The sequence below is a fragment of the Labrus bergylta genome, chromosome 20 (assembly GCF_963930695.1).
Source record: "Labrus bergylta chromosome 20, fLabBer1.1, whole genome shotgun sequence".
Taxonomy (NCBI): Eukaryota; Metazoa; Chordata; class Actinopteri; order Labriformes; family Labridae; genus Labrus; species Labrus bergylta.
In genome coordinates, this window is record NC_089214.1 from 11,487,585 (window position 1) to 11,508,539 (window position 20,955).

Here is a 20,955-nt window from a genome sequence, read left to right on the forward strand (position 1 = left end):
TATCAGGACTAAAACAGCTGATTAAAGCTTGAAATTTTAGCATCCTCTGCGTAATATTTTCCAGAGTAAGCTTTGAAAATGTAACATTTGCCTTCATCATCCATTTATCCATGCCTAAATGTCAAGGCAAACTTTCCTTCTTGGACAGCTAGTTTAAAAACCACCTCTCTGACCTTTCCCTCTTTTACTCCTGAAACTGCTGTTTCCTCATGCCAGACATATGGCTGCCCTTCGGACCGCTGTTTACTACCCATTTCTCACACTGACAGCCTCACTGTGCACCAGCCTCTGTAGCCCCAATCACCCTGTTTCACTTTCTAGACTCTCATTCAGGGGGGGTGGGGAGAAACAAGGTGCCTCTTTCCTTTTCTGGTCAGAGTGGTTTATGCATGGCACGGCAGGGCAACAGGCTGATACCAACACAGAGAGCAACGCAGGCTGTCAAAACGAGTTAGGAAACAGAAAGTTCCATTGTGGAAGAAACAGGGCAGCACTCGGCCTCTCACGCCGCTCTCTCTGAAGAGCTACAGACAGCTTAGATTTGACTTAAACTTGGCCCACATGTCATGTTTGAATTGTGTGTTTGTGTGTGTGTGCGTGCAAGAGGTGTGTGTGTGTGTGTGTCTGAGTGAGTGGTTGCATGTGGTGGAAGTGGTGGAGTGGTGTAAGTCACGGTGGTTCTGGACTTTCCCGGCCCCTGCGTGTCCCTTGGGAGGCCCCTGTGTTCATGGGAAAGTCACGGCTCCATTTCAAAAAAAGGCATTTCTCTGGGGGCCGCACGGACAGACGAGCACGGGGCACCCCCGAGCCAAACTCTGCAGGGGCAGTTACCAGCCGTGCTCGGAGGAATGCTATTTTGCTGTCAGCGGCTGTCTGAAACTCACAAAGATTTATGATGCCACTGCCAAGACTTGAAAAGTGATCACGCTTTGATGACAGTTGGAATTATTAATCCTCTTTTAGGCTTTGTGTCTAAATAGACCATGCAAAGACTGTCCTGCATGCTCAACATATGGGTTTATTGATGTAAAAGTGAGTGACAGAGTTGAAAACTTACATATGACAGTCCTATTTTCAACGTTTGATTTCATTTTCATATTTTACTAACATACTTTCTGCTTCAATGTCCATCCAGGGATAAGGACTACCATTTGAGGACTTACAAATCAGTGGTGATGGCCAACAAACTGATCGACTGGCTTATAGCACAGGTAAGCCCTAAATGTGAGCAAATGGTATCATACATCAACTTTTTGTCAGGCATGTCATTAAAACATTATGTTTAATAGATATTCTGTTTATAAATTCTCCACCACAAAATATGATTCAATATTTCATTCCAACAATGACAAAATAAGCTCTGTTTTACAGATGTTGAGGCATATAACTTGAAACATCAATTGCATTCTTATGTATATGTATTTTTGAGGTTCACTTTAAATTTGCCACAGAGGAAAGAAACTGAGATAACAAAGCATTACTTGCCGTCAGACTCGAGGCCCGCAGCAGAGCCCAAAGGAAACAAAAACGGAAAGCAGAATTGATCTGGCAGCTGAGCTTTATTAACTCTGACAGGAAGCTTTGAGGTTGACAGATTGATAGTCCTGTTCAGGATGACAACAAAGAAATGAAATGTGTATGGCCACCACCACAGAATCAATGGCAGACATCACATGTGTGTGCATATAAGCATACACGTGTGTGTGTGTGTGTGTGTGTGTGTGTGTGTGTGTGTGTGTGTGTGTGTGTGTGTGTGTGTGTGTGTGTGTGTGTGTGTGTGTGTGTGTGTGTGTGTGTGTGTGTGTGTGTGTGTGTGTGTGTGTGTGTGTGTGTGTGTGTGTGTGTGTGTGTGTGTGTGTGTGTGTGTGTGTGGTATATTCCATATGAATGAGTTTGACACAAGCCTGCAGAATCAGGACTTCAAAAGCTGTCACACTCTGCTGTCTAGACATGATTTTGGCCTTGTTTAAGAAGGAGGGCAGAGTTGCTGTGCAGGCCTCAGGGCTTTTTGACACAGGGACAAGCGGAGGGTGTAAGTCGACATTTTTTTCAGAGCACATGTCCTTTGTTCTGTCTGTCTTTGTACTGCATTTACTTGCATCTTCTTTGGATTACCCCCCCCTGTCTTATTCAATGTATGCACTCTTTATGCTTAAATCCTCTTTTCTCCGCATCTCATCTTTTTCTTCATGTCGTCTTGTGCAGGGGGACTGCAGAACGAGGGAGGAAGCATTGATCTTGGGGGTGGAGCTGTGCGACAATGGCTTCATGCATCACGGTACGGCACTGACTTTTTCAGCCAAGCAAACAAAGTTAAGATCCTGTTGTTAACCAACAGTGGAATCCTCTCCATCATTGTTCAAATGAGACTTAAATGCCTTAAGGAGTGCCTGACATAGAACACAAATACACTTGTGTTTCTTCCATTTCTACTTATAATTCCCTGCACACACTACAGGAAAAGAACATTTTTCCAATGCAGTAAATGAATTGGTATCTGTTTATGTGTTGGTGGTAAGGGCTATGAATGGATTCATGCGTACTGTCATTAGCTTGATGCATACTTGTGTGCATAAGACTTATGTAACCAAGGATTCATGCATGGTTTCCTTTAACTATGAGAACCTGGCCCAAAAACACATCGATATTTGTCGGCTTAAAGTGCAAAATGGTCAGTAGCCATGGTTACAGCTTGTTTATGTGCGCTAGTTTTTAACTCTGCGCATCCCACTTGCCAAAATCCACATCATACTCACTACAATATGAGTCACAGTTTGTCTCCACTAACCTCTGTGATGTAACTTCACCAAAATGCCCACAGTTCAAGCCTCGCACTACAAATTGCCAGCCCCTTTTATGAAACATTACAGTCTCAGCCATCAAAAGTTGCTTTCGCTTCCACCGCCGTCAGGGTAATTTCACCGTTTATACAGTAAATGATTTGGTCCGACAATTCAGCTATTAAAACTGTTTGTGCTATGTCTGAGCTTGAGGGCAATGAAGTGAGGAAATGTTTAAAGGAAACCGTTATTTCCCTCAGGGCTATCTTTTAAGTTCAAAACTGAAATCTTGGTACAGGCTTTATGTTGCCATGGAGTCAGGGTTCATTCAAAATGATATCTGTGAACAAAAGTGGAGTCCCACTTTTTCTCCTCTTTTTTTGTTGAGGTTCATTGGCATTCTCCATTTGGCATGTGACTAATAACTTCTTAACTGTATGTAAAATGTGTGCATCCAATTGTATGCCTACAAAGCACCAGATGAATCTGATGCTCTGATTATAAAGAATGGTACATCTTCGATATGTCATGGAGCTAGAACATGCTTAAAGTTCATCAGAGTTGTTTTTGCAGCCCATTAACCACATATCATGTGTAGTTTATATTGCATGCATTTTCAGCCTTTTCAAGTATTATAGGGTTTCCATTGATTTCTCAAGTCTTTATTACCATTGTCAAACTTACTCAATAGTTTGGAGCTATTGCAGTGAATTCATTCCAAATGTAACCGCTCTCTAAAATGTATCGTCAGGAGAAACATAAAATAACCCTCAAAGAAATGCTTCAAACTTCATTGTCACTTTGATGGATTGCACAAATAAATAAAGTCTGTTTTAAAACTTTGAAAGAAAAGAAAAATGTCACAAAAATATGATTTTTTTTTTCATGGGGTAGTTAAGTTAAGAGTTTTTCAATCTCTATGAAACTTGGAAGTCTTTCTTTGCACGACTGTGATTTTCTCAGAAGGTTTCATTACAGTTGCTTGTTTCATGTTTCTCCTCCATCAGTGTTGGAAAAAAGTGAATTCAGAGACGAGCCTTTGCTGTTTCGTTTCTTTGCGGATGAGGAGATGGAGGGTTCCAACACCAAACACAAACCGATGAAGCACGACCTGAAAATAGTCGAGAACGTCATCTCCAAGTCCCTCCTGGTGAGAGCTCACTTACACTCAGTACTCCTTAGAACTCATCCTCTCTCGGGGAGCTATGACCTCGCTAGCATGCAGCTACAGCTCGGAACAAACCAAAGTCACAGTAAATCATTATGAAGCGTACAGCTGTGAGAAGGAAAAATCACAGCACTGCAAAAGTCGGTTTTATACATCAGTAAGCATTCTTTTTAGGAGGAGTGAGCAAATACCACCAGCTTTGCTATCTGTCTGTCTGCACTACATTTATCTGGTGTGTGTGTGTGTGTGTGTTTGTGCTGGGTGAAAATGTGTTGGTCTGCTTGTTTGGGATTTTGTTGATGGGAGACATGTCGTGTTTTTTCAGATAAGGCCCAATGATGGTGGCTATGGCTTTACCCTGGAAGAGAGAAACAGAGTCCCCATCATCAAATCTGTGGAGAAGGGCTCCCCAGCTGAGGTAAGAATAGACATACAGTACATTTGTACAACATGTATGTGTTGTGTCTTTGACGCAATCGATATAAAAAGGAAAGGAAATCCCTTTCAGCAGAGTTGGGTTAAACCATATTAGATGATGCATCACTACAAATATGGCTGCTTCCCCCATTCTTAAATGTGTCTTACCTTAATGTGAGCACCTATCATGCAAGTTTCCTTTATCTCTGTCAGTCTACTCGGTTCAACACGTGGCGTGGATTTATCCATTGTACTGTGGAAAGTAAATTCACGTAATTGCTGTTGTAATAAATTGGACTTTGCAGTTTTCAGACCGTGAGTCTTTCTGCGTTATTGAACTTTGTTATAAAGAAGTTTCAGCATAGAATTGACCACTTCCAAGCAGATAAACCACAGCCAGCAGAAGCCATGTGTTGTTCTGTGGTTGTGGTTCAATAGTCAGTCAAAGAAAATAAAAAATCTCAAAGTGTTTGTTCCCCAAACTGGACCTGCTTTATGATAATGAGCACTGATGTTAAGGCATTTTTGACCACAAATGCAGCCCATTAATTGATGCCATATTTTCTCCTTTGGTGTTTTTGCTTTGATCTGATGGATGGAAATTGCATGGAGCTGTTTGAAAGCAAATGTGATCAATCTGAGCACACGACCCATAATTCCCTCCAGCCCTGAAGTAGCTCTGAATGCGTCTGAACGATCTGGATTGCATAAAGACTAGCAAGGATAAAAGTTGTTGTACCATATCGTCTTCTATAACTTGGGACGTGTATGCCTTTCCTTGTGATATATATAGAAACCCTGAGGCTATATTGATGTTTTTATGTCAAACACAGTTTACCTCAAGCTAAAAAACAGCAAGACTTCATTGATGAAGTGATTCTTCAAACCTGCTGCTCCACTCCATCATGCACTTCCATCATCTCCTCATTTCTTTTTGTATTTTGTGTTTTCTGCTGTAAGATGGCTGGCTTGGAGGTGGGTAAGAAGTTGTTTGCTATCAATGGAGACCTGGTGTTCCTCAGGCCTTTCTCTGAAGTTGAAGTTCTCCTCAGGCAGTGTTTCAACAGCAAGGGACCCCTCAGGGTGCTGGTTAGCACCAAGCCAAGAGAGTAAGGCAGAATTTCAGTACTATTCAAAACTATATTGTCTAAAGCTGTCTTGCATCAGATTGACTCTTTTCCCTCCTCTTGCCTTCAGGACGGTGAAGATCCCAGACTCAGCTGAGGGGTTGGGTTTCCAGATTCGTGGATTTGGTCCGTCTGTGGTCCATGCTGTTGGTAGAGGTAAGGAACTTAAGCTTATCCGAAAAAGTCCTCCTAACAACTCTCTGTTATTGTGTCCCAGCTGGCAAACAGCTGCCACACCAGTTATTGAGTTCATGTGTGACTCAGGCAATTTTTTTCTGCTCATTCTTTCCATGTGTCTCCATTGGCTGATTAATGCTGCTTCTGAAAGTGGGAATTAGCTCGTAATCTTTTCAAATCAGAATCGGAATTGTTTTCCTGTTGCCAAGTAGGCTGACATACACAAGGAACTTGTCATGATGTTATCGAGGCATAATGGTAAACACATGCACTCCTGAAAATTTCTCGATAATGAAATCTTCCTGAGTTGCTCTTGAACAAATATTCCGTACAGTTGGAGGTTTAGCTTTCGGAAGGGAAGGGTGTGTGGTTTCTCAAGAGATAAGATACAACATAAAAGTGACACAGCGGGAATTAGTGTCATGTTTTAAACACATCAAAGATAGCGGACTCCAACACGGTGTAGACAAACCTAATTGGATGTATTAGATTTTAGATATGAACGATATGAAGATATCATCACCCTGCCCACTCGCTTGCGATACATTTTCCTTCAAATTGGGTGATTTAGTAAGGGGCTTACAGGAAAAGATTCCTGGGGAAACAAATCCTGATAACCTTGGTGTGATAATTCAAGGTTTGCAATCACAGATGCAGCCCACCAGGAAAATTACAGGAGTGCATGTGTGAAAGGGGCTGCACAAATCTAAATAGGTAGGTAATAGGTGAAATAGCAAAGTGAACAGCAGTGCTCCAACTGCAGAGAAACCTGAATAGAATTAAAATATATACTATATGTAGCACTGTGATGTAAAAAGGCTGCAATTTAGGTCTTTGGTGTATCCAAATTACTGCAGCGTACCTAAAGATTCGGCCTGTGTTTGATGGAGAAGCACTCAGCATTTTTCAGTCCTGAGTCGTTTTCTCCTAACACAGCATGTGCAGTGGCACAGCTATCAGAGCTGGCACAAGATAGGGTCCTATCTGAAAACAATCCGTGGCCTTGTCTGGCTGTTCTCAGGGGAATTGGATCTTGTTTTCTTCCTTAAGCAATCTAAGTGAGATAGCAGGGGAGAAGTGTGCATGTGTGTGTGCGTGTAAGTGTGTGTGTGTGTGTGTGGTGTGGTTGCCTGGGAACCCTGCTGTGTTGTTTTAAGTAGATGCTCTGGTCCCCTGACACAAAGCTGATGATGTAGAAGGTGTGTAATCCCTCTGATTGTCATAACAGCTGCTCTCTCCGGGTGTCTGAAGTCACCACTCGCAGGTTTTACCAATTAGAGGCAGAGAACCCGAGAAGGAGCGTCATATGAGAGACGTTTGATAGATAAGACTCACCATGAAAGACATTTCAGGTGGCGATACATGCTATCTATATGATGAGCTCCTTCCTGTCATGCTTTACGTCACATCTCAATAATAACTTTGCCTTCATTTTGTGGTTTGGTACTAATTTTACTCTGGATAGCGTGTCCTGAAACAGGCTTCTCTCCCGGCCTGGCTCTAGCGTCCCTGTCCTCTTTCTAACATGTCTCATAAGACTCTCCTTTTTTAAAAAAAAAAAATATTTTACCCTTTTTCTCTTTTCAGGCGTGAGTATGAATTAATTAACATAGTTTTTAAAGTGGGCATTTGAAAGAAAAAAAAAGTAAATATGTGATGATTTGATGAAATTAAAATACTTACGTGTAAGTAGATGGAAAGTGCTTAAACTTATTGGAAGGTGGCAGTTAATGCAAATGCTTTAAGACCTGTTATAAAAGAGCTGAGAGGGTGAGAAATCCTCAGGCTCTCTGGAAGTATGTTCTGCAGTTGTGGAGTGTAGACACTAAAAGCTGATTCACCCTGTTTGGTTCTGATCCTGTAAACCTGTCCCAGAGGACCTGAGGAGTCTGGATGCCTCTTAATGAACTGTCAGGTCTGATGTATTTTGTAGGGCAGTAGAGCATCATTGTTATGAGGGTTTTGTTCTTTGAGCCCTTAACCTTTCATTAAGGGCCCAAGTATCTTGTGTGTGTTTTAAATTCTCTGTCTTGTGCCACATCTGTTGGTGTCCTTGAAATCCAAACTGCCTCTATCACAACAGCCTGTTTGACTGTTCTTTTCATTCAGTAGACCTGTCTGTTGATACACTGTATTACAAAGATAGTAAAAGCTGTACAGAATCTCCAGCTGAATAATTCCATTCTTGAATACTTGGAGGAATCCAGATTCTGTGTTTTGCAATGTGAGGAATGCAATCTATGAAAACAAATGGGAAGGATATTTTGTCTGCCGTGCACTTCCCTCTGATAGCTGTAAACCTTGAAGTTCTCTTATGGTCTGAATCACATCCCTCTGAGAGGCCCTCGTCTACCCCAGATAAACAACTTCCCATCTCTCTGCGCTCTCTCTCACACTCCTCCAGAGCTGCCAAAACAGGAAACTAAGTTGTTAATACATAGATGAAGATGGAATGTTGTTTAACCCCTTTTTGAGCTACAGGATGTGATGTTTTTTTTTTTTTTATTTAGGTTGTGCTGGTTGTTCCACAGTTATTCACCTGGGTATGAGTTTTCAGAAGTTGTTGCCCTTGACGCCTCTCCTTACTTTTTTGCCTGACTCTGTCTCACGCCAGGCACAGTGGCAGCCATCGCCGGTCTCCACCCGGGCCAGTGCATCATCAAGGTGAACGGCATCAACGTGAGCAAGGAGAGCCATGCCAGCGTCATCGCTCATGTCACCGCATGCAGGAAGTACAGACGGCCCACACAGGTGAGGCAGGAGAAGAAATTAAAAAAAATTGATTATAGGAGACACCAAACGTTGCACTTGCAGTTTAAAAGACTTTCATTCTAGGGGGGAAGAAACGAGGAAAAGAAAGTGGGGGAATTTCTTTTTCATCATCAGAAAAAGTTCCCTGACAGCATTCTTTTCTGCAATTATGTTGATTTGGTCTCACTTTCATTTCCCAGCCTTCCCATTGAATTATATGTGAAATGGTTGGAAGAAGAGAAGTGTGGGATATTACGGAAAGCTAAGTGGCCAATCAGAAACGAAACAAGGACTAGTTTACTGTGTGAGAAAAAACAAAAACAGACCTCCAAGCTCCCATTTACCTTAATTCTTCTCTCTTTCTTTTCTTTTTTTTTCTGACTCCTTCTTTCATTCTCTTGGGTCATTACTCAGAAATAATACTAGTTTTGGCTCCTCCAGCTGACCTCTGGCTCACTGCATTAAGCCTGCTGTGGGAGACTGGAAGGCTGCGGGGAGAGGTGGGAAAGGATCTGGGGGTTGGTGAGATCCCTGGAGGAAAGGAGGGAGGGAGGGAGGGAGGGAGGAAAAAGATGGAGGAGAAAGGGTAGAGTGGTCGCCAACAGATTATAGTACAGGGGGAGAAGGCAAGCTCAGTCCACCTGTTGAAGATTGTGTGAAAGTAGAAACCCAAAGGTGTATTTTAGTGTAGTGTTGCGCTATCGCCGAGACCTGTAGGGAGGTGAGGCCTTAATGAAGCACTTCAGGGTTCCAACACTACTGGAGGATCTGGTTTATATCAAGTGTGGACATAGAGGAGCCGCCCTCTCTGACTCTTTATGTGTGTGAGCAGTGTGTGTGCGGTGGTACACGAGAAGACCACAGACCAGTAGGCAGACCCAGCATGTAGCCTTGGCAGAAAACCCCACTGTGGGCTGGGGGTGTGGAGAGGAGAGAACAGACCCAGACGGAGACACACTCCACACAAAAACACACAGACACACATACACAGGCAGGGCTGTGTTGCACGCTGAAGTGAGTTGATGAGATTGGCATGGGTTAGCGTTTGCGGTCGCACCAAGCACCATGTTCCCATATGTTTGTGAAGGCTTTTCACTGCTTTCCTATGCCAAACCCACTGTGACACTGTACTCCGTATCTGGGCAGAATCAGCTAAACATGCTGCATTGTACCAAAACACACACACACACACACACACACAAAAACCAGAGCTCTGTGCTGTGTTCAGTTTATTTATTTAGGGGACACCTGTTGTGAGTGATGTCATGACTGACTGATTTAGGTTGACGGTTGTGTGTCACTGTCACTGTAAGTGTTCTAGTTAATTTATCATGCAGTTTATAAATGCAAAAAGCCAGAAATTTTCAAGTCAAAAAAAGTATCAGTGTAGCCAAAAAACTAAAAAAAAAAAAAAACCTCTATTTCATAAGGCGGGTGTGTATGATTTTTTTAAATTTATGTTTATTTTTTTATCTTATGCAGCAAGACACGATTAATTGGGTGTACAACAACAGTGAAAGCGCCCAGGAGGACAACCAGAAATCCAACCAGAAACCAACCACGGAGGAGAATGGAGACGGTTTCGAGTGTAAAGTAGAAGGTGACTACACACACACACATTCAAACATGAACATGAGAATTACTCATCTTGGGGGGGGGGGGGGGGGGGGGAATTTGAGTCAAGGTGTCTCTGGATTCAACCCAGGCTTGTTCGCGGGAACATGCACACGTCGGCTTCCCCTGTTAACGCAGAGACTGAGCTCAGAACCGGCTCATCTGGACTGTGTTAGTCTGCGAAAATCTGCCCCCTCTGGCTCATCAAGTGTTAATTCTCCCCTACAATTTATGGATCCCAATGAGAAAGTAAAGCTATTGCCTTCCTAGCAAACAGCCCGGGAGCAGGATTTATTGCTCTATTAAGTCATGGAGTTAGTGTAGGGTTGGTTAACGTAATGCCCTTTGAATTGCTTGTCATTTCTTTGGGGTGATGGAGGGGAGCCATATGTGGAGGGTGTTCCCCTGAAATGAGCTGCAGATTTGTTGGTCTGAGGCCTCCTACAAAGCAGAGCGTTTGATGATGAAAACACTTTTTGTGTTGAACATGAAGATTATTTGTGTTGATCACAGAACATGATCACTTAATAACTTTTGCATGTGTGCTGATATATTTAACTGAGATCTGTTCTCCCCCCCCCGCTGTCTCTTTTGTTTCTTGTCTTTCTACAATCACAGAGGTAATGGACAAATTCAACACGATAGCAATCATAGACGGGAAGAAGGACCACGTGAGTCTTACAGTGGACAACGTCCACCTGGAGTACGGAGTGATGTACGAGTACGACAGCACAGCTGGTATCAAGTGTCACGTGCTTGAAAAGATGGTTGAACCCAAAGGATTCTTCAGCCTCACAGCTAAGGTATTCTTTCAGTGAGAGGATTCTAGGGCTTTACGACGTGCTCTTCTATCTAAACAATACGTGATTATTGCTCTTATCCCAATAAAACTGATATTATTATAATCAAAACATTACAGCTCCTTTCTCATTCACAAACAAATGGTGATGTTACCGTAAAGCTGGGACCCAGTGAGCTCCAATTGTGATTTCAATGTTGATGGTTGGTTGAAAATGGGAAGTAACTTTAACCATATTTAGCTAAGAAGCTCAGAATCCACACATTACCTTTTAGTATAATGTAACACCATCCAACAATGATTTTAAAGAGTAACCTCGTCAACGGCTGGCTGGCTAGGTTTTGATACATTAGGAAATATTTGACTTCCTAGATATTAGGATATGGCCCAGTGTCCCTTTATTCACTCTATCTAAATCCTTTTTGGCATGGTTTGCTAAAGTACAAAATTGAAACAAATTTGAGCTTTCTGTTCGGAGCATGAAATTGGAGGTGATTAGGCACATTGTGAATATGGAGAATGTTGGGTCAATTTTCTTTTTTTTTTCTTTTTTTTTTCCACCAGGAATAATGATACCCACAAAGATTCTGGACACTTTACAAAACGTGGGAGTGTCAATATAGGCTCAAACTAATTTCCTTGTTTATTTACCGTCTGAAGAACATCCAGAAATATTAGTGTTTTTGTTTAGACTTGAATAATATGCTTGCTGTTTTCCATTCTTAGTGAGGGGGTTTATTACCCTTTAAGTGTTGAACAGCACTGTTGGTGTTCATCATCTCAGAACAACAATGTTTTGCATGATTACAAAGAACGATAAAAATGGAAACAAACCACTACAGTACCTCCCCTGGTCATCCTTTTCATTATTTATTTTTGCTGTTTAGACTGAAATGAAGTCCGAGGAGAATATTCACTCATATTTCAAATGAGCTTTGTCATGGCTTTCTCCATCAAGTGGGAAATGTTGTATTAATCACCCAGTGAAATGATTTGGATACTTAAGTGCATACTGTTCCAGCCATCAGCTCTCCTGCTGTGTAGATTGGCAGTCTTGAGGCTAGTTAAAAGTGACAGCTTTATTTCAGTCATGTTAGTTCCCAGCTGTGTTAAGTGCAGGCTTTTTACATCTCTGCGGCGAGGTTCAGAGAATGATCATTACTGATTTAAAATACACAGAAGAAAGACGATTCACTCAGACACTGTTGCACACATGCTGGCTTGGAAAATAAAATGATGTTTGGCAACAGCTTTCTGCTATATACCATAATGAGCAACATCTCTCGTCATGGTAAATTAGCAGAGATCAAAAGCTGGATTCTTGTCTTAAACTGATCTAGATTTACAGCTCTTCAGTTCAGAGTTCAGAAGGCTTTAAAAGCACCCTCTTTAAAGGAAACCCATTGGCACGCACAAAAATAAAAGTTGCAATATCCCCTCCGATGATAAGTAGTTTCCCATTCCTCAAAAGTGAAAGTAATTTTAGTATTATTATAAACATCTACCCCAGCAGTCCTTGATATCCTCTGAGATCTGTGTGATGTTGAATTTTAATATCACTAAGTCTCTTCCTGCGATTACATTTCCTCCACCGGGCACCTCATTAAACCAGCTCAGAGATGTGTGTCTCTCTTCCTCTGCATATCTAATATCTGATCTGGAAAGTCTGAGTCTACATACGTACAGCATATGTACCCCAATCTGGCTGCATCTCCGTGGATTTATGAGTAGCACACATGGATGCTTAAGTTATCCAAGTGAAGCTGCTCATGAAATGCTGAAGAGGAATCGGCCCTCCAGCTGAATTTTATGTTGAATTTGAAAGATAAACAGCTCGGTCACTCATTTACATCCCATTAGTTGTTCCAGAAGGGCTTTCAGAGGCATCTGTGTATCAGTTAATCATCTCTGCCCCTTGGTTTGCCCTCTCTCTCTCTCTCTCTCTCTCTCTCTCTCTCTCTCTCTCTCTTACCAGATCCTGGAGGCACTGGCGCGTAACGATGACACGCTGGTGCAGATGTGCAGCAGGTTGAGTTTCAGCTGTGATGTCATCCCAGAGGAGCTGCAGATTCGCTTCAGCGCCATGTGTGGTGAGAGGGTGGAGCACATCAACCGCCGTATCACCAACTACAGAAAGGTAACTGTCCTGCAATCAGAGTTGGGCACAGTTAATCAAAAATGTAGCAAAGACATTATACTTAGATATCAGTTTGACAGTTAAATCTGTTCAAAACACGTTATATTAAAGACATGTATGTAAAAACATGTATTATCAGAAAACAGAAAAACATGAGCTTTTGGAAATGTCAATAGATTGGAGACACATTAGCCCCTCTTTTCGTAAGTCTCTTTTACAGATTTACACACCAACTTTTATTATGAGGCTCATTCATAATAAATTATGAACCAGGCTGTGTTAAAGAAGTTGAAAATCTATCAACCTCCTTCAGTTCCAGACTTTTGCAGTGGAGTTAACAGTGGAGTTGCTTTGTGGGTATTTTTCATTTTGAATATCACAGTTTCTTTTGTGAATTGCAACTTGAGACAGGGATTTCTCTGACAAGTGAAGCTTAATTCTTGCTGTTATCAGCAGCAGTAACCCATACTTTTTGAATTTGCCCCTGACTGTGATTGAAATAAATCAGCTGTACTAATACACTTGTAGACCTAAAGTGAGGAATAGTTTAAAACAAGTACTGAAACACATAGATTTTCCTTAATGAATGTCTCCTGTTTTATCGCTGCAACAGCATCAACATGTCAGCTTGCTCTAAACAAAAGCCACAGGAAACAAATGGAACACAAGTGTCAGTGTGTGACGGCTGTTGTGCTAAAACGTAATCAGCTCTCATTGACCTGCAAGTGGAGAAGAAATATTTAGCCAACATGTCTGTCATTAACCTTCAAACTTGTCATTGAGTTTGTGAATATGTGTGCAATATGCAGCGTAATCCAGCGCTCTGTTCATAATTAGCTCACAGCTGGTTGTTGACGGAGCAAAAGCGTTTTCATCACTTCTCGTTCACATCTGTAAGCATGTGTCTATAGGCCAAACATCCCAATGCGTGCAAGTGTGCGTGAGACGGGAAATAGGAAAAGATCTGACTCGACATGAGAGCGGGGCCTTGGATTAATTACCAGTCACTTATAAATAGCCCTGCACAGCCACAGCCGGGACGTTTGTTGTGTAAGATCCCCCTCCTGCACTGGAGCATTCCTTTCACACAGGCCCCTAGAGAGGACGGAGGGGGCGAGTGAGAGAGGAGGGATGAAAGAGGGAGCACAAAGTCAGAGAGCGAGAGAGAGAGAGAGAGAGAGAGAGGAGCGGTGAAAGAGGGAAGAAAGGGACAGAAAGAAAGATCAGAGAGAGGTATAAGGAGAGATGTTAACCTGAGGCCTGGAAAAAGAAAAACTCTAGAGACAGACAAGACGGTCCCAAGAGAAGGTCAGCTCACAGTCCATCTAGAGAAAATCATCTCGCTTGGAGCAGCAACTTCATACACTCTAAGATAACCAGGGAGTCATGTTTAGTTTCACATCCTTACTTATCATATACATTATGCTATTCTGGACAGTCCAAGTTGCTAAAAAAAACACATATCTGATAGATAATGAAGCATCTTCTGGGTTTTTATTTAAGACAGGATATGAGCTCTGTGATGAAGAGTTCAAGGAAAGTGCAAGCACATTTTGCATTTACAAAGTGTGATGGTGATATTCTGTATTAGCTCCACTGGATCCGAGCAGTCCCTCAGACTTCCTGTGCATTGTGTTTAAACACAGAGATGCTATCTTGTAGCACATTCAGGAAGTTTTTTGTGTACAAAAGGGCCGGGTTGAGGTGGTTCCATAGAAGATACATAGTATTAGGTTGCCGAGGAGGATACTTGCACTCGTTTGAAAGCGTATAAAGGAGCAGAGAATCTTTGTTTCATTTAAAGTAATGTCATTGTCAGTGGAAAGTGTTTTTTTTTTATCAATTTTTAATGAGTTGAGTTGTTCTAGAGTTGAGCTGCTGTACACCAGTTAAATTAAGTTCGTATCAATTTCAGAAACATATGCGAACATTGGCGTCTGGAGTTCTTCACATTTGTGAACAGTGATGATGCTGTGTGTCTGTGTTGTGTCTTCAGATCAGGTTAAACATTACAGCTGCTGCATGGAAAAAAAAAAGGAGGAATGAAGAAAAAATATTTGCACGAGTGTTGAAACTTTTGTTCTCGCGCCAGCTGGTAAAATGTGACATTGAACAAAGCATGAAGTTGACAAATTGTTGTGCAGACCAGACACACATCAGCTGTGTCATTTAAACTTCTGAAACCTGCCTGCTGTACATTCCTATCCCCTATGTTTGATTACTATTGATTGAGCCCACTAGCCAATAAGATCACAGAATGGCATTCCTTGCAGTAAATGCCTTTATAGTGCAGGAGATCGACCAATATTGCTTGAACATGTCACCCCTTTTTGCCTTTTTGAACACCTGTGTGTCTTTTTGTTTCTACTCTTTTCATAGTTTGCTCGGGTGTTGAAGAACAGAGCGTGGCCCACCTTTAAGCAGGCCAAGGCAAAGGTGTCCCCCCTCCACAGCAGCGACTTTTGCCCTACAAACTGCCATATCAACGTGATGGAGGTGTCCTACCCGAAGACCACCACCTGTCTAGGAAGTGCCTTTGGTGTGCAGTTGGACAGCAGGAAGAACACGTTGGAGAAGGGAGGACGCAGAGATGCAGAACAGGGTAAGTCGAAAGAAGAAGAAGAAGAAGAAGAAGAAAAATAAAGACGCCTTTTCATCAGAATCCGCAGCGAACTTGCAGACTTTTTACTCATGTTTTATTTTGTTTTTTCTCAGGTAAACTAAACCCTATGGTTAATGTCCAGCACACTATCACCACCATGGCAGCCCCGTCAGGTCACAGCCTGGGCAGGACTGAGGGTCACGGCCTTCGCTTCCTGCTAAGAGAAGAAGACCTGCTCACCTTAGATGCCTACCAGAAACTTCTCTACAAACTCACCACGGTTGTGAAGGAGATGGAGACGCATGGGGCCCATATTCACGAGTGAGTGGCTACATACCTACAGAAGGAAAAAACATCTGTACCTGTGCAGTTAGAGACTCAAGTGGTGTTGTTTCTAATGGAGAAAGTTTTTCTCCCGTTGATTCTATTTGACTCGACTGAAAATGTATTTTGAAACCAGATTGCCTCATTTAACAAGCAGTAACTTTGAGCCGCCTGTTTGGTCAATGTGTTGCATCTGGCACTGGCTAGGCATACATTGTGGTCATTAGTCTTGCACCTGTGTGTGTGTGTGTGTGTGTGTATGTCTGTGTGTGTGAAGTGGGCTGTTCCAAAACAGAAACTTCAAGTCAGCTTTCTCTTCTATATGTCTGGACAATTTGTGCACAAAGGTATGCAAATGTGTCATTTAAGCGCTGGATTTTTAAACCAGATATGGTGTAGGTGAATGTTAGTGCGTGTGTGTGTGTGTGTGTGTGTGTGTGTGTGTGTGTCTGTTTGATCAATGTTTCTTGGTCGGCCACTCTATCTCAATCTATCTTTGGTTCATTGTTTGGAGGCACACGAGCACAGGGAAAGGAAGTGGGAAACTCTGCTCTGGTTCTCCCGCCTCCACCCCCAAAACCGGAAATACAAACTCAATGAGTGTTAGTGAGAGGGCGTGACATTAGGCCAGGTGCCCTCTGGAAATACCATTGATCAACAATGGACCACTGATACATGCATGCACAGTTAACAGAAACACACTTACCTCCATTTTTCTATCATCAAAGAACCTCTTTATACATAAGCTGTTCTCACGCACTAATTAGAAGTATGTGTTATTATGAACGTTTAGATAATAGTGCTATAATTAGAAGTCTTCTCAGCTAAGGCAGCAACATTCATGTCCCAGAGAAGGACATAAAAAGTCTCCAGATGGAGCTGTGCTGTCTCCTGACCAAGCAGTGCTAATAATGAGTCAAGTTCACAACGGGCGTCTTAATGGCCGTGTCTGGACAAATTTTGTCGTGCTGCTATCGCTGCCAATTAGCGCAGCCGTTTCCATGCATGTTCCAATGGTCAGAGACACGGCTAGTGAGGCAATAATGACCATTACAATTCCCTATCTGTTTAAACATGAGCCCCACACACACACACACACACACACACACACTCATTGCAAACTAGAGCTTGGAGCTTGTTGAGAGAGAGACTGTATGGGTGGCAGGGGGGGCTAATATGTGTTTTGTTTCTAATATTTGCAGCCTGTCTGCATCTTCATAATTGGATTTGGTTGCATATTAACCTGTTTACCGGCTCGCAGAGGGTCACTAGTGCTCGATTTGTGCATACACACCCTCTCTTTTTTCAGTGTCTCTTTGTGCTGTCACATTTCCTTTGTGTCTTGCTCTCTACACGCCCGTCTGCACACATTGACATGCTGACAATTCTCCCTCTCTTTGTTTTTTTTTCCCCTCTCTTTTTTTGGTGCGACTTATTTTGACAGCACAACTTTATAATGGTGTAGTAATGAACTTAAGTTGCGATATTTATGAGAGCCCTTTTGTGCATTATGTCAAACTCAACCGCCTCTGTTCCCAACACTAATCCAAGACAGGAATTTTACAGTGCATGCATTGAAGATAAGGCACATCCTTTTAGTCATTTAGGGGAAGAAAACAGAGATATGTGATGATGTTATATAATTTCTTGGCAAAATTTTCAGGAATCCATTTAGTTCACAGACGAGGGGTCACAGCTGTGTGTGGACGTGCCGTGCGGCTTGCTTTATACTTGGAACTCCTCCTAGATCAAATCCTAGATCCTTCCTAGATCAAATAATTACCCACTTTCCTGCTCCATTTTCCCTATTCTCTGCCCATCATAAATACTGTCCCAATTGGTAGCGGCTTGAGCTATAGGGTTCTCTGACTTATTTACCTTGGTGCATATTAAAGCATGCAAATGCCCTATCACAAACCAGCTTGTTGTTTACCTTTGTAGTGCAGATGCTCTTATAGAAGTGTTTGATGTGTGATGATTTAATTTGTCAAAGTTGGAGAAAGAGCTTCCTGTGAGAGATTAAGATTCTAATTGCCAGAAACAAGCAGCGGCGTACTTCGGGGCCATCTTCTCGCCTCTTTTTTTCCCCCCCTCTCTTTCTCTCCCCTTCTCTCTCCCACTCTGTGTTATTCTTTTTTTTTTTTTTGTGCCCCCAAAGGCCCCAAACTGTGCTCACTTCTTTACTAACCAATAGCCAATCACAGCCTGGAGAGCTTCTCCATGGCGATGGAATGCCACTCGGCTTCGCAGGGGCATTGTGGTGGCTCCTGGAGTGGTCCATTATGCGGGCATCTCTGTGGCCTGTGAATGGGTAGAAAGGGGGTCAACGGAGAGAGAGAGAGAGAGAGAGAGAGAGAGGAATAGGGGTGAAAAGAGGTGTTTCAAATCATCAAGAGGCAAAACAATCTGAGAGGCATTTGGGTAGCATGAGGAAGACAGGTTGTTTGTTTCAACCAGCTAAGGAAATGTACTTAAGGCTGGAGTTATGACACAATGGAAAATTGCAAGCGGGCACATATTGAAATTAGGCTGACATGCAAATAAACATTGCGTGTCAAAGTGAGATTAAAAAAAAAAAAAAAAAAAGTCAAAGCGCAGCACTTTTTGGAATATGGCTCTAAATGCCACCATGTGTTGCTGCAACTGTGAAAATATCCCTGCTGGCCTCTTCCTGCTCTTCTGATATCAGTCTAATACAACCCAGGCCAGAGGTGGTGGGGGGGGGGGGGGGGGGGGGCGTGATCTCTGCAGCGTATTGACACAGCTGTTCTGAGCTACATGTTTGAACCTATTAATACGGTGTGGATCCCCAACCTTCTGAAGCTGCGCAGCGGAAGCAGCGCACACACAGGTTGGGCTTTTGTTTGGCTCGCTCAGTCAGCTGTTATAAATTCCATGTGTACAGTTCAATGTGTTTTACAGTGCTGGGATCCTTGTACGAGCTTCCTGGCCTGATCAAAGGACTTGCTTTATCCTGCTTTGTTAAGAAGTGTTAGTTTTGGATACATTTCAGAGCTGTTTTAAGTAATCCCCCCCACACACACACACACACACACTCTCCTTGTTTTCCTCCATCAGCCTTTTATCGTCCATCACCCACCCTCCAGCGTCAGAGGCGAGGACCCCAGAGAGCTACATATCAGCAGAGAGCGAGGGGGAGAAGGGGGAGCGCAACGGGAAGAAAGTGTGCTTTAACGTGGCAGGTGACGAGCAGGAGGACTCAGGGCACGACACGATCAGCAACAGAGACTCTTACAGGTAAAAACACAACGACAATCCATAAGAGAGATGCTGTCAGAGAGGTTTTCAAGAGCTCAAACCGTTTCAAAAACTTGTATAAAAATTGAACATGATCAATCTTTATTAAAATCTAAAATTTGATAGCCTAGCTTGCAATATAAAATAGTATTGTACAAAGTGTTGAAAAGACTGACACAATATTTTCTTCTTCTTAAAATATCTATTCTATACCTCCCTGTTTCTTCTCAGTGACTGCAACAGCAACAGAAACTCCATCGCCTCCTTCACCAGTATCTGCAGCAGCCACTGCAGCTCTTACGTCCACAGCGATGAGATGGACTCAGGTACATAAATTCAGCATAGCAACCTGGGTAAATTCTCCAGCACACCATCGTTCACTTCATGAAGAAATATCCCATGTCCACACATCTGTACTCTGTGACTATGTGATAAGTTCCTGTCTGAGTGCAATAATTGCAAACCCGTCATCTACCACAATGTTTAAAAAATCCAAAAAAAGCTCCCTAAGTGACTGTATTAGGGATCAAAATCTATCAGTTTGAGGATACCTTATAGAGGGTGATAACGAAAAAGGCTGAAGTAGAATCTGATTGGCTCTGACAGGTGTTTGGCTCCAATTCTCAGCTGGATTTGCCAACAACATCTTTCACAGCTGTCTATCCTGTCATATATCCTGTCCTCCCTCACTCTGGATATGTCGCTCACTCACAGTCACAGCTTTACACGCGTGTGCAGATACATGTAGTGTCAGTGTTGCCTCTTTCTTTATCCTAAATATTAACAACTCTATATTAGAAATAAATAAAAAAGAGTCTGGATTCTCTGTCATGTGTGCAGTAAGACAACAAAGTGTTTCACAAGTTCAGAAAATGACTACCAATGACAAGTTGTTACCAAACCTCCGCAGGAGATGAGATGCCCTCCAGCGTGTGGCTGTCGCACGATAAGCAGAAGAAACTCCACAGCTTTCTGGAACATCTGTTTAGCCAGGTAGGTCATCTGCACAGAAGTGATTGGTATTCGTGGAAAAGCACAAGAAACTCATTTCAAATTGTCGTAGAATGTAAGAGACGATTTTCTCCACGATCTTTTTCTCCAGCATCTCCAGCGGGAAACAGTCTTTTTGATCGCTCATGTTTGGTTTTGTTCTCTTCTAATCCTTGTTATAGATCGCAAGTGGCTCTGATTTGATTGGTCAATAAACCAAAAACAAGATTAGTACTCATTATTGGAGTATGAACACAAAAAGATTAGGCTATAATGTATCAAGGGCAACAAAATGTTGGTGTTTTTTTTTAATTTGGACCTTTTATTTGACAGCAAGAACATTTAATTTAAATTTTTTTTTTAACTTGCTTAGGGAAAGAGAGTCGCGACATCCTTAAGTTGACCCTTGACCTTTCTGACACCTTTAAAGCAACGGTTGACCGTATCCGATTACAAATATACCCTCTAGCTACACATACACCAACTTAAACATTCATGGTCCACCCACAAGCAGTTTTACAAGGATGTCTCCATCTGCAGTGGAAACACTTTGCTGCCGGTGCACTTTTGAGCTGCTTCCTGCCCTGTGTTTTATTGCGGAGCCGTTTCCCCAGCTTTGTTTACATACTGCATAGCAAATTGTGTTCCTTGGGACTCTGTGGAATTGTGCATGTGAGTGTGTGTGTATGTGTGTTGAAGGGAGGGCGAGAGAAGCAGGTGTTGGTTTTATTTCGGCCCTTTTTTTTTTTTTTTTTTTTGCTTCCCTCCACATACTTTTGATCTGGGCTCATAGGGGAACTGTATCATCTCA

At 42.4% G+C, this 20,955-nt stretch overlaps 1 protein-coding gene across 1 annotated transcript in view; it reads left to right on the forward strand.

Annotated features, from left to right (window-relative positions):
- The window catches only part of prex2 (phosphatidylinositol-3,4,5-trisphosphate-dependent Rac exchange factor 2), an 87,048-nt gene that overhangs the window by 37,448 nt on the left and 28,645 nt on the right, over nucleotides 1-20,955 (forward strand). The window contains exons 14-28 of the mRNA XM_020646529.3: nucleotides 1,136-1,211; nucleotides 2,206-2,278; nucleotides 3,788-3,930; nucleotides 4,274-4,366; nucleotides 5,326-5,474; nucleotides 5,563-5,648; nucleotides 8,284-8,420; nucleotides 9,903-10,020; nucleotides 10,653-10,837; nucleotides 12,809-12,970; nucleotides 15,350-15,572; nucleotides 15,686-15,893; nucleotides 18,975-19,154; nucleotides 19,386-19,480; nucleotides 20,065-20,147. Of these exons, the coding sequence (XP_020502185.2) occupies nucleotides 1,136-1,211; nucleotides 2,206-2,278; nucleotides 3,788-3,930; nucleotides 4,274-4,366; nucleotides 5,326-5,474; nucleotides 5,563-5,648; nucleotides 8,284-8,420; nucleotides 9,903-10,020; nucleotides 10,653-10,837; nucleotides 12,809-12,970; nucleotides 15,350-15,572; nucleotides 15,686-15,893; nucleotides 18,975-19,154; nucleotides 19,386-19,480; nucleotides 20,065-20,147 (2,011 nt within the window). The remainder of the gene's footprint in view (nucleotides 1-1,135; nucleotides 1,212-2,205; nucleotides 2,279-3,787; nucleotides 3,931-4,273; nucleotides 4,367-5,325; nucleotides 5,475-5,562; nucleotides 5,649-8,283; nucleotides 8,421-9,902; nucleotides 10,021-10,652; nucleotides 10,838-12,808; nucleotides 12,971-15,349; nucleotides 15,573-15,685; nucleotides 15,894-18,974; nucleotides 19,155-19,385; nucleotides 19,481-20,064; nucleotides 20,148-20,955) is intronic.